Raw genomic sequence first — 13,379 nt, 5'->3', positions numbered from 1 at the left:
TCTTTCCAAGGGCAGGATTTTTGATGCCCCGAGTTACCTGCAGCTTGACGGACTCCGGTAATCGTGTCTGTAACAAGCCTTTGACTGGAGCCTCCTTGTTGGCCTTTTCCCCAGCCTCCACTGCCTTCTCCTCCACCTGAGTCACTTCCTCCTTCTCTGCTCCTTCTTCTGTCTCCCCACTGTGCTCCCCAAACACAGACGGGTCGATCAGGAGGAGAATCTGCCGAACATCATCATCGTCAAACACCCCCATGACCAGCAGGGTTCCAATGAGCTTCAGCACTGGCACAAACTGGAACTCCACAGACCCCCCAACGGGGTCTCGGATGTGAGCCCCACTGCCCTGCACGGCCTCTGTCAGCATGCTCAGGGCTTTTGTCTTCAGAATGTCCAAGGGAATCTCAGGGCTCTGCTTCTGGTGCTCCTCACTGGTCATGACAACACAAGGGGTGGAGAACTTAAAGCCTGGCTTCAGGCACGTTCTCAGGCCCACCCCAGGCAGCCCATGCCTCTTCGACTTGTCTGGGTACAGGCGGATTTTCCTGGTGGTGCTGTTAATGGGGATGATGTACTCATTCTTCATCATTAGCTTTCTCTCCTTCGCATTGGCCAGATGGATGCTAATGAGCAGGTCATAGAAACCGGACCGCAGGAGGCCAGGGAGGTACTTGTTATCAATGGCGTAGAAGAGCTGGGAGAGGTCCACGTGGCTGCACAGGGCATAGGCTACACGGCTATTTCCCAGGGCACACACGGCACTGTAGAGTCTCAGCGTGTGGTAATGGAACTGCATCAGGTCCTCCTGCTCACAGAGCTCCAGGATGTCCACACACCTGAGAATGAGACAATCAGCCACTCCACTGCACGGTGTGTGGTGTGCGTGTGCGTGTGTGTGAGTGTGTGTGCGCCCGCCCACCAGAATTCAGTGGAGTTCTTGCTCTCTGAATCCCCAGGGATTTCACCCAATCCAATGAAGGCAAAGGGCATAGAAGGATGAAGGCATCTCTGCTACATTTTCTCTTCCTGATTATCTTTCCTCTCCCAGTTCTGGTCCACATCCTGTTCCTGATAATCCACCATATCTAACTACGAGGGTCTCCAAAGTCTGTAAGACTTAACAAGACTAGATTACCAAATATTAATCTTCCTTTATTAGGGAAAACCCCCAAATCTGAACACTGAGAAACATTCAGGGATAAGACAAAGGTGGCTTGGTCCTCTTAGTTGTAGGTTCAAGAGGATCTTCTGTTTCCTGATGGAAGAGGCCTCAGAAGATGTAGCTGAAGGCCGCCATCAAACTACCATCTACCTCATCATTATAATCTCCAATCTGCCATCATCCATGGGGCTTTCCTTCCCCTGAAAACAAACACACTGCACTCTTGTCCACAGAGAAAAACACTTTCCAACTTGAGATGAAATGAGCTGGCATAATCAATTCACTTTCTCCTTCCTGATTTTAGAAGTGTGTGTGTCTGTGTCATGTTCCCTTATTTATGGGGGGTCTAGGGTGTGATGAGTGTGGTCCCCCTAAGTGTCAATTCCTTTGGCTGTGGAGTAAACCAAAGGAATTGACAGATTTTCCACTTTGTTTTGCTCCTCACCATGGATCTGAGGACCCTTGGCATTGGCTCCCATGCATGGACTTTTCTGCTCCTTCCCTACATTAGCCTGTCTTGCTGCTGCCCATGATCCAACAGAATACTCAGTTGGGATCTGGGCAAGTGTCAAAACCCTCCACCCTCTATTTATTTTGACAGTCCAAGAGATCAAGGGGTCATAATATCCACAAAATAGGACTTATGTAGTCTTACTATGCACAGAAGTATATTTTTACCTACACAATCTCACTTTTTCTCCCAGCCATCCTTTGGGTGGATATTGATCTCATGTGTCCATGAGGAGACTGAGGCCTGGGGTGCATGAGTAACTTACCCAAAGCTGCAAACCAGAAAGTGATAGAGCTGGGATTGAACCCAAGCTATCATCCAAGAGTGCCTCTTAACAAGGGGAGGCCAGCAGCCTGATTCTTCATCTCTAAGCAAGCTAGGCATACCTCCTTCTCCTTCTTGCCACCAATAAACATATATTTTAGGGTCACACTAAGATTTTTAATTAAGTGCATGGACACGTCTCTGAGTACAGGCACTCGGAGCTGCAGTGTAGGCCCTGCGGTAGGCATATCATGGCGAATACGCTGCTGTTTCTGAGTGAATAACAAAAGCTGAGAAAGGATAGGAGAGAAACTGAGGCTTTTGGGGAAACCAATAGTTATCTTGGGGCTGACTGAGCAGGGCCCTTGGCCAATGAGGAGGCTCCTCCTCCCCTCTGGGCCTGCCAGGCTCTGCCTCCCCGCCTCCCAGGCCGGCCCCATTCACATGCCTCCCCCCACCCCCCACTACCTGTTCTCCTCGGGGATGTGGAGCGCCATCATCTGCAGGGGCTCCAGGCACTGCACCACCCAGCCATGGCGCTCGCTCACCCGCTCTGTTTCCACCTTCAGGAAGCTGCTGGGCATGCGGCTCCAGAGCACGGGCTGGATGGTCTGCACGTCCAGCCGAGGGGGACACTGCGGGGCTGGGTTCTTCTCCTCGCTCTTAAATATGGCTGCTGACAGTGGCAGTGCGGTCTGGGCCAGGCGGGAAGGCATGCGGGGGAGGGAAGAACACATGTGCAATATAGAGATTCTCAGCTGCTGGCCCATGGTAACCAACAGGGTTAGTATAAATTAAAGAGAAACAAATATATCCAGGGATCCCTAAAGCCTTTCCTAGCATTAATTAAGACCTTGCCTAATGGGTTATATAAGCATTAATTCTTTCAGCATCCAATAGAAGTGAGAGAAGGAGAACATGAGAAGGGTACATGAGAAGTAAGAAGTGACAGAGTCCCTCATGTTCTGAGGCCTAATGGTCAACATGCCTTCCCCTTCATAGCCATTCCATGAGGGGACAGATACATACCTTCAGCTTCCCAAGTTCAAACTGAAACAAAGAAGTGCTTGTGGGCTGCAGGAAGACTGCTGGGAACACTTTGGTATTGGGCTCCACCTGGAAACCAGAACAAAGGGAGAGGTTTGTCCAGAATGATAAAATGACTGATGGTGAAGTCACTGGGTGTTTTAATCAGCGCCCCACTCTCACTTTGGCTGGAAGAGGAGAGAGAGGTCACGGACTGGTCTGAGCAGTGTAGACTGCTCAGAAATTCTTTGAGACCTGGTGCCTGTTGGTAATTATCGTCTCTGCTTCCCAACTTAAATACTCTCTCACTCCCTCAACTTGGGTGGAACAATCCCACGTCCTTTCATTTTCTCTCTCAGGTGAATGAAGCCAACAGCTTTCTCCACTGCTCAGGAGGATGGTCAGAGCAGGGAGCTGCTAACTTGCCATCAAAGGCAATGCCTGCTCTTGGTCACTGAACAATGCGATGTTCTGGCTTTTCACACAGCACTGAGTCACCGGCCCAGAGGAGGGGGTTCTTGGGGAAGGTGCTGTAATTTCTGAAGGCAGATGGACATTGGTGAGGCAAACCCAGGAGGGCTAACAGGGTTTCTCAACCTTGGGATGATTGACATTGTGGGCCTGGAAAGTCTTTGTTGTCGGGGTTGTCCTGTGCATTGTGGGATCTTTTGTTGCCCCTGGCCTCTACCTACTAGATGTGAGTAGTGCTTCTCACCCCACCATAGTTGGCATAACCAAAAATGTCTTCCGAGAATGCCAATGTCCCTTGGTGAGAAAAGCACCCTCACTTAAGCACCGCTGCTTTGCAGGCAGGGCTGTGAGACGCTTCCCAGGAATAGAGGGCTGCCTCCACAGCCTGCCTCCTCTCTCAAAACCTCTCTTTCCCTTGGTTCCCCTGGACTTCTCTCTACCCCCTTCTCTCTCAGATTGTAGTTCTTACATTAAACGGCGTGGATTCATTGACTGTCTAGCTGCCACTTAGTTGAGGCACGTGGATTTATTTATGACATTGGGGCTGCACTTATCATTTGCAAACTTTGACGCAGAGCATTTGATCAGACAGTGGGGGAGAAAATGGGACTCTTATTCCACTCGCTAAAGTCCTTTGCCTTTAAGAGAATTCAAACATTAGGAGATTCTTACCACTCTTCTGACCAACAACATTAGGGGATGGTGGGTACTGTGGACATACCCTGGGGTGCCCTCCAGGGAGTCACACTCGTGTATAATCCCCTGCACTAGAACCTGTGTGCTGTTTCTGGAAAAAGTGAAAGGACCGTCACTTTATATTTGACTCCATCTCAGCAGACAGGACAGAAAGAAGGAAACTGCCGTGTTGTGGGAAGGCCATGCGACAAGGAATTCCAGGGGGTCTCAGGGCATTGAGAGTCGCTGGCCCTGGCTGCAGCCAGCAAGGAATGGAGCCTCCATTCACAAATGCAAGAAACCGAGTCCTGTAAACAACCACAGGAGCTTGGGGAAGAAATGAGCTCCAGACAAGGATACAACCTGGCTGACACCTCGACTGCAGCCTTGTGAGACCGCGAGAGAGGACCTCGCTAAGCTGTGCCTGAATCCTCACCCTTGAACCCGTGAGACCATAAACGCATGCTGTTTAAGTCACTGAGTTTAGGGGAACTTGTTACGCAGTCATCGGAGATGAATACAGTGAGTTGTCTTCCTGTCAGGATATTGTTACCGGCTTCCTTTGCATCATGAACTTCCTCAATACAGTTAGACATAAAGTTTATAAAAACACATTTTCGTGGCTGTGACTCAAAAGATTACATGGTTCGGTGTTATCATTTGCTTATGATGAAACAGGTCAGAGTATAAAAACTAGCCTTGTGCCCCACACATGGTCATTCCAGCACACTACAGTGGGCCCATAGTTGAAGTTCAAATATTTGCTTTCTCCCCAATGCTTCAGGTACCCCTGGGAAATAGGAAGGGATAAACAACTGTAAAAACAAAATGCAGTGACAGACGCTTTATTAAGGACATTCAACAAATAATAATTTAGTACCTATCACACACTGGCTTTATGCTAGACACTGGGTTTACGGTGGTGAGAGACAGAACTAGGAAATTCTGATCTGACGCCAGTGTGACCTTGGCCATAAAGCAAGACTCATCCCTGGGCTGGCCCCAGATTTCTCAATACCCATTACGCGACATCCAGAACAATGCACGGCCCATCATGTGACATCCCGAACAATGCACGACCCTCAAATCATTGCAGCCCGAAGGAAGCAGAGCTCCAGTAGCTGAGAAAACTTCACCTGCACCAGCAATGGGCCCTTGAGTCGGTGCTCCTTGTGGGGAGAAATGTATTCAGCTGTGCTGACCCTATCACACCAGTAGGGGAGCTACAGGCTGAAGATGGGGGCATGATGTTAGGTCCCTCAGGACTGGTCCCAGAAAACTTCACAAACCACCCAGCCAAGCGCCAGTGCCTCCTCACACCTCCCTCAGAAAGAAGGTGCTCTGAGAGCTTCAGAATGCCCTGGGGGAGGCTGCTTTCTACCCCACAGAGGACCCTCCCACCACGAGGAACAATGGAAATTTCTCTTCAATCACTGAAATAAGATGATGACACAAGTGTGGGCTCATGATGGATGTACACAACGATAAAACTGGCAACAGGGGTGTGGAAAGCAAAATCCTAGTCAACTCTCCTGACCCCTGCGTTACTTTGTGACGCTGTATGTCACAAGGCAGGAGGGATTCTGCAGAGATAAGGAAGGGTACTAACCAGTTAACCTAGAGATAGATTATCCTTGAGGACATAATCAAGTCATAGGAACCCTTCAAAAATGGGTGTTTTCATTGCTGGGGCAAAAGGAAGAGTAAGAGAGATTAGAAGCTTGACAAGAACCCCACATGCCCCTGGGGCTTCGAAGATGGAAGGGGCCACATGAAAAAGGAATGTGGGCACCTCTGGGAGCAGAGAGTGACCCTGACGGAAGGCCAGCAAGGAAACAGGGACCTCAGAAGCCTAACCTCCAATCACAACTGGACGCTGCCAACAACGCCCAACAACGCGAATGCAAATTCTTCCAGAACTTCCAGATCGAGCCAGCTCAGCCAGCTGACACCTTGATTTTGGGCTTGTGAGATCAGGAGCAGAGATCCCGGTCAAACCTACAGAACTGCGAGGTAATACACGTGTGCTGTCAAAAGCTGCTGATTTTGGGGTAGCTGGTTAGGCAGCACTTAAACAACCAATACAGTGGCTTTCCAGCGGAGTTGGGAAGTTTGACAACAAATGTTTAGCCAGCACTCGCTAGGTGCCAGGGGCTGCTTTATGTGCAGAAGACGTGGCCGTGAACATGAGAGCAGGCCTCTTCGCTTGAGGAGCTCCCACTCTGGATGGTGAGCTCACATTTTAATGGAATGAATGGCGAGCCCAGATTTGGGGGTCTGCGGTGGAGTACCGTTGGCTGACAGTGTCCCCTTTGTGTTTAAGGTACCTTTGTCCCCGGCTGATCTACGCTGCCCTTGCAATAATAGACATTCTATTTCTAATCATGTGTGAAGATCAGGGCATGGGAACTGGCCTGAATGCAAAGCTAACTCCTGCGTGACTCTGGCTCAGTTCTCAGAGCGGTGGCTGGGGTGTCAATCACCAAGGAGCAGTATCTCTTAAACATACATTTTATTTCCCATCCCACCCGTGATTACATTAAGTGGGACAGACAGGTTTTTAAATTGCCCAGCAGTCTTTAACGGGGGAGCTCTAAACACTTTGTTTGAGAGAACCCTTCTCTCGTTATTTTGGTTACTGGTCCTTTCCCAATAAAGAGCCAGTGTATAAATATCGCTGTCCTGCTCCTTCGAGGTAACTGACAAATGAAAATGGCTACGTCTGCAGAATAACAATTATCTCGCTGCCAGGGGACCAGATGCACAGCCACACACGTCAGCGTCTCGCCTGTGATGAGAAGGGGGGGCTGGCTGGGTGTGAGCCTCCTCAGCGCCCCCACCCCCGCCCCTCATGCAGAGCCTGGCTCTCTCCTCATTCACAGCAACATTCCTCAGGACGACAGGTAGGCCTGGGAGCTGGAGCGAGAAATCAGGGTTTACACATGCGAAGTAGAGGCAGTTGTTTGGGGGCCGGGGTAGATGCCAACACACAGCTCAGAGAAAACAAGTGGCCAGCCCACTGTCACCCGCTGTGAAAGAGGAGGTAAAAAACGGCCAGTGTCCAGCCTGCTCTTTGCTATAACATCTCAACATCATGGGAAGTCTAGTCACCGCTGCTTCGAATGCCACGGGTAGTGATTTATTTAGGGACCTCTGACGCCCAACTAGCCTTAAAAGTTATTAGATGCTTTAGAGCTCTCTGCAGCTCAGGGAGGCCCCTGCAGTCAAACTCATTTCAAATTTAATGGGAAAAAGCTAATGGATTCTGAAGACAGACTAATGTATATAAGCAGTTTCTCAGGGGATTTGGGGGAGGGTGGAATCATGAGAAAGTACTAGAAGAATAACAGCCTGGTTCCCAAAGGCATCTTTCCGGGAATAGCTGGTTGGGCCCTAGCACTGGACCGCACCACCTGCGTGGTGGTGAGGATCCTACCTTTTCCAGGAACCCAGGGAGGTGCAGTCTCACGTGCTACAGCAGGCTGTCCCCGGACCCCGAAAGGGATGGGCCCATCTGCTCTTGGCCACCAAAGTTTTCAGATTTGGGGAAGCTGCTCTCTCTTCTCTAGATGCCATCTCCCCAACCACAAGCCAGAAAAGGGGCTTTATCCATTTACACAGAAGTGGCATGCTTTCATCAGCTGTACTTAGCTAAGCTTCCTTAAACAGGGCACGTCATTGTCCTGGATCAGCAACGCCCTCACTTCTTATCCATAACCCCTCTTTTCTAAATAGTGTTCTCAACCACTAACCACAAAGGTCTCATAACAGTCTGCCCATCAGTCTGTCCATTGTTCCTCAAACATATCTTATGCTTCCCTATCTTCTTGTGTCATTCTTTCAATCTAGTACACTCCTCTCTCTTCAAGAGGAAGTTTTTTTGTTTGTTTTGTTTTTGCTTCAAAATTAAGGTTTGCCCATGCTAAACACTCTCCTGACCACTGTTGATGGAGGCCAGCTCTTCCTTCTTTGAAGTTGAATGACACAGTTCACACATACATGAGACTCTCCATTCCATCCTCAGAATGTCGAGAAGGTTTAATACAAATTTAGCTCCTCATCTTAGCCTTTCTGGGGTGTGCTCTGTAGAACTCTAGGCTTACAGAATACTACTAACTGTTAAAGTGAAAAAAAAAAAAATCTCTTCTTGGTCAAATAGTATGAGAAATGTTTGGTTAGAGAGGCATTTCTCAGACTATTTCTAAAGTATTTCTCAAAGTCAATGTTCATTGCAAAACTTCAAAAGGAGGGTATAATACGTGGCATTCTCCAGCTTACCTGGCCTCAGGGATGAAAATCCTGCTTAAAGGAAACCAGGCTTCTTGTGCTTTTTCTTTTTTTCCATTATCTTGTAATTTTATTTTTGTCCATATTTTTATTTTTTTTGGTCCATTTTAAAAAAATGTTATTTTTCAATTACAGTTCACATTCAATATTATTTTATATTAGTTTCAGCTGTACAGCAATAGTGGTTGTCAATCACATACTTTACAAAGTGGTCCCCTGGATATTTCCAGTATCCACCTGACTCCATACATAATTATTATAGTACTAGAGGCCGAGCGCACGAAATTCATGCACAAGTATGGTCCCTAGGACTGGCCTGCAATCAGGGTCATCTTCCCCAGCTGCCCTCAGCTGGCCTGCCCGCTGCGGCCACCCACCCCTATTCCACGTTCACTGTCGCGTGACGGCCGGGGGAAGGAACCTAGAGGTTGGCTGTTCCCACCCACTCATCGGCCCCGCCCCCACAGCAGGTGTCCATCACGTGATCAGAGCCTGTTGGCAAGGGAAAGGGACAAAGAGGTGGTCAGTGCGCCTCATAGTGACTGGTCCAGCAGTCGTTCTGCCATTAGGGTCAATTTGCATATTACCCTTTTATTATATAGGATAGAGGCCTTGTGCACACATCTGGGCCAGCCCACCTGCCTGCCCTGAAGAAGGCCCCGGATTGAGGTGGGGGGGCCTCGCTGCTGTCTCGGCCCCAAAAGCTAGGGCCAGTCTGCATGAGGGACTAAGGGTGGTTTGCAGGCCAGCCATGCTCCCAATCACGGTGGGGATCCCCGCTGGGGGTGGGGCTGGCCTGGGTGAGGGGCCTGGGGCAGTTGCAGGCCAGCCACACCCCAATCAGGGTGAAGGTTCCTGCTGGGGGATTAGGCTGGTCTGGGCAAGTGGCCAGGGCTGTTTGCAAGCTGGCCACACCCCCAGCTTTGTCAGGAAGGAAGTCTGAAAGATGTCCAGTCTAATTAGCATATTACCTTTTTATTAGTATAGATTACTGACTACAGGCTTCTTGTGCTAATGACAGGTAAACCTACATGTGTACAATGGGTGGTTTTCCTGACTAGTTCTATCAGAGCTCACAGTAATGTAATAGGAAAACACATTATTTATACACGTGCATTTTAAAAGGACCCTGTAAGGAATCCATAGGGAATGAGATGAACCTTTTGCAAAGTGAATACTGCCTGGCAAATTAATCCATTTTATGGGTCTATATTTGATCACAGATGTTTCTTACTTTTTTAAAATTTATTTTTATTTTTGAAAGTATCACAGATGTTCCCCTTTCCCAGCCATTGATCGCCCTCCTCTTGCTCCCGCCCCTGCCCCAGGCCTCTACCACACTATTGTGTGTGTCCATGGGATATGCATATATGCATATAATTATTTGGTTAATCTCTTCCTGCCACCCCCAACCCTCCCTTTGAGATTTGTCTGCCAGTTTCATGCTTCCATGTCTCTGGACCTATTTTGTTCCTAGGTTTATTTTTTTCAGTATATTCCAGAAGTTTCTAAAAGCAAGGAGTATTTCTGTTCACTTCTGAAACTTTGCATCTTGTATGGCCCAGATAACATAAAAATTGCACAAGAAATATTTATGGAATAAATGAATAACCTTTAGAGACCATCACCAAGGAAAAACCTTTTTATTTTCTAGAAAGATGACCAGCATATCTGATCAATCAATAAATATGATATGTCCCTCCACCCCCATTTTTCCCCTCTCTGGACAAAATGAAGCTATTCTTCTTCTTTTTTGTTTTCTAAGATGGCCTATGGGCCACATGGCTCATCACCTGCTGAGATGGGATGCTGAATATGGCAAGTGAGGAGCAGAGACCTAAGACAGGAACGCTGCTCTCTCGGCCCCAAAAGCTGTCCCTACCTGGTAACAGGTGCCAAGTTCTTTCCCATTGGCCGAGAAGGACAACATGCCCATTGCCAGATCCACGAGGCAGCCGATCTCCAGGTCCACGTTGCTGCGACTTGATCGTTGGGAATTGGCCACAATGTCCCCACCCCAGACCATGTAGCAGTTGCTGCGCTTCACACTAGGAGCCAAAAAGATGAAAGAAAGGCACAGAGTGTGGACTGGGGCAGTTTACAATCAGGACTCAGGGATGGACTGCCCCAGGCCTTCCCGTTTGCCCCCAGTAACTCTTTTTCTTAAACTAATTCATCTAGCTTCAACCCAGTTTCCTCAGGCACAAACCTCTCAGTTTAGGGATGTGGCAGTCTGTCAGGCTCCTTTGGTCCAGAGAGCGTAATGTTTGGGAACTGTTTCCCGGCTCAATATCACTCCAGCTTTCTGAACCAGAGAATGGGATGTTTGTATTCTCCCCTTAGAGATTGGAAATGGAGGCACAAGGAGGATACCCTCCACAGGCAAGTTTATACACTGTAGAGGCATTTGGTATGTGAGGCTGGAACAAAGCTCTGGGTTTAGAGTCCTAGCCCAGTGTCAAGGCACTTGGACACTCAGGGATGCATTCCTTAGGAGGGCAGGCCTGGGCCTGGGGAGACTTGCAGAATAGGTCCCATTGGTCTCTGGTGTTCTCCCAGCTCCTTGGAGTTCTGTCCCACACTCTTCCCTAACTACCAGCTGGGGAAGAGTGCCTTTTTCAGCTAGCTGTCCACTACCCTGGCATGGTAGACACCATTATGTAGATTTAAAAGCCAACTATAATAACAAAAGCACCATCGAGTCTCCAAGTCCTGGTTCCTTAATTGTAAGATTTTAAATCCTGGGTGGGTTTAGAGAAGTGGACAGGGGCAACAGTGATTCCTAAGCCCTTGGCAATGGCTGTGGGCAGTGGACAGCTGACTGGGTCTCTCTTACACCCAGGCGTGGGGTACATCATCTGAGAAACCCAGTCACTTGATTTAACACAAAGAGATTTTTCTCAGGTTAAATGAGAGAGTGAGTCTGTACCTGATGGAAGGAAAGCCCCTTGAAACATACTATGGTCAATCTGATTTGACCTTAGAAAATCAAGGTTTGATTAGAATTCTCCAAGATTCTTTCCAGCTCTAGAATTTTATTACTCCCTGCCAGTGCTTCCTCCCCGACCCCCGATCCCGTCCCCTACTGGAAATCCCCTTTGTAAGTCACTTTATGGCCACTTCCCAGTGATCAGGTCTGCCCTCCTCTCTTCTGGGGCCCTCACTGGGCTGGTCCTCCATGTGAATGCCCTCGGGCAGGGCCAGTGCAAAGTGCTCCTTCAATGCATTACAGCCATCACTAGATTTCCATAAAGGTTAAACTGCAGGCTTGTTACTACTGCTTCTTAGTGATTAGGGACTGAGTACATTGATGACTACTACAGGATTCAATTAATAATGTATTGAAGCGGTGAGAGGATGAAGTGCCATGCTTTGGTCATATTTTAAAGGGTCCAAAATTGAAATACCAAAAAATATCTGAAGATCGACACAGTATTTCTTGTCACGTGAGACAAAGAAGTAAGAATTACTGAGCACCGACCATATATTGGGTCTTATTCCAGGTGCTAACTTGTCAGTTAGTTTTCACAATAAAAACTGTCATGGAGGCTCAGATAAATCATGGCCAGTAAGACAGAGCCAGCAAACTAGAGCAATAAACTCAACTGGGATGGGCATGTCTGCCTTTTGATTTTCTGTTTTAAAAGGAAAGTCTGGACTGTCAATGACTTTCACATACTTTCCTTGCCAACCTGAACCGGGTGTTGCTTATAGCATCTACTCTGGGTTTTATTACATGATAGATGTTCAGTAATAGTAATAGAAGCAGTTAATGTCTATTGACTGCATGGGCTGTGGCACTATTCTAGGCTTTTTTCTATGTATTATCTCTTCCAATCCTCACAATACTCTTTAGCAGCAATTTTCAACCCTTTTCATCTCATGTCGTACATAAACCAATTACTAAAATTCTGCGGCACACTGAAAAATATATCATTTTTTTGCCCATCTGACAAAAATATTGATATAATTTTGATTCATTCGCACCAGACGGCCATTGTTGTGTTGGCTGTCATTTTTCTATTTGACAATCTAAGGGAAAAGAGGCTAGTGTCCCTGACGAAACAGTAAGATATTGCATGTTTTAAAAAAATCCATGTAGCACACTGGCTGTGGCACACTGGCTGAAAATCGCTGCTCTATAAGACTGAAACTATTATTCTCATTTTACAGACAAGGAAATTGAGCCCAGGGAGGTTAGTGACTGGCCCAGGGATGGGCAAACTTTTTGACTCGAGGGCCACAATGGGTTCTTAAACTGGACTGGAGGGCCGGAACAAAAGCATGGATGGAGTGTTTGTGTGAACTAATATAAATTCAAAGTAAACATCATTACATAAAAGGGTATGGTTTTTTTTGTTTGTTTGTTTGTTTGTTTTATTCATTTCAAACGCGGGCCGTAGTTTGCCCACGGTTGGACTGGCCCCAAGTCACACTTCTAGTCGGTACCTGAACTCAGTTTAAAATATAGGCAGTTTTCTCTCAGAATCTGTGCTCTTAACCACCTTCCCGCAACGGTCCTCCTGACATAGCTCTTGTACCTGACCACTCGTCTTTGATGGGCCAGTAGCATCTAAAAAGCTCTGACTGCAGAAACATTCCTGACTTTGTAGGGCTAAAGGGCAGCTTGAAAAACAACTTCGTGTATCTCTACATGTCTGCTTGGGGAAAGACTCCATCCACTCTCAGGTGGAAACAAGACATGGTCTCCTGGGTCACCTCTGGCCACAGCTGGCCAAGGTTGCTCTCTCTGGGGGTGGTGCCAGTGGACCGGTGGGAGAATGTGGGTGTGCCTAAAATGTGTTTTCCCTAAAGATCCCTAATTTTTACTCAGTGGTTATTAGTCATGAATTTGCAGTATCTCTTTGATGTTCTTCGGGCTTTCGGCCGTGACACACTTTTGGGATGAGGAGTCCTGACTTGGTCGGTTGCTGTGTGATGTGGTGCATCATTTTCTTTTGAAGCGACTTCTTTCAAGCACGCAGA

General features: G+C 47.8%; 1 protein-coding gene across 1 annotated transcript in view; it reads right to left on the bottom strand.

Moving 5' to 3' along the window:
- RYR3 (ryanodine receptor 3) overlaps positions 1-13,379 on the bottom strand; it is a 548,626-nt gene that overhangs the window by 187,878 nt on the left and 347,369 nt on the right. The window contains exons 32-35 of the mRNA XM_081108039.1: positions 10,276-10,441; positions 2,964-3,050; positions 2,403-2,629; positions 38-833 (exon numbers count right to left, since the gene is read on the bottom strand). Coding sequence (XP_080964165.1) covers positions 38-833; positions 2,403-2,629; positions 2,964-3,050; positions 10,276-10,441 — 1,276 coding nt within the window. The remainder of the gene's footprint in view (positions 1-37; positions 834-2,402; positions 2,630-2,963; positions 3,051-10,275; positions 10,442-13,379) is intronic.

This window comes from Myotis nattereri, assembly GCF_964212035.1.
Source record: "Myotis nattereri genome assembly, chromosome: 1".
Taxonomy (NCBI): domain Eukaryota; kingdom Metazoa; phylum Chordata; class Mammalia; order Chiroptera; family Vespertilionidae; genus Myotis; species Myotis nattereri.
This window is presented reverse-complemented; position numbering and strand designations above follow the sequence as displayed.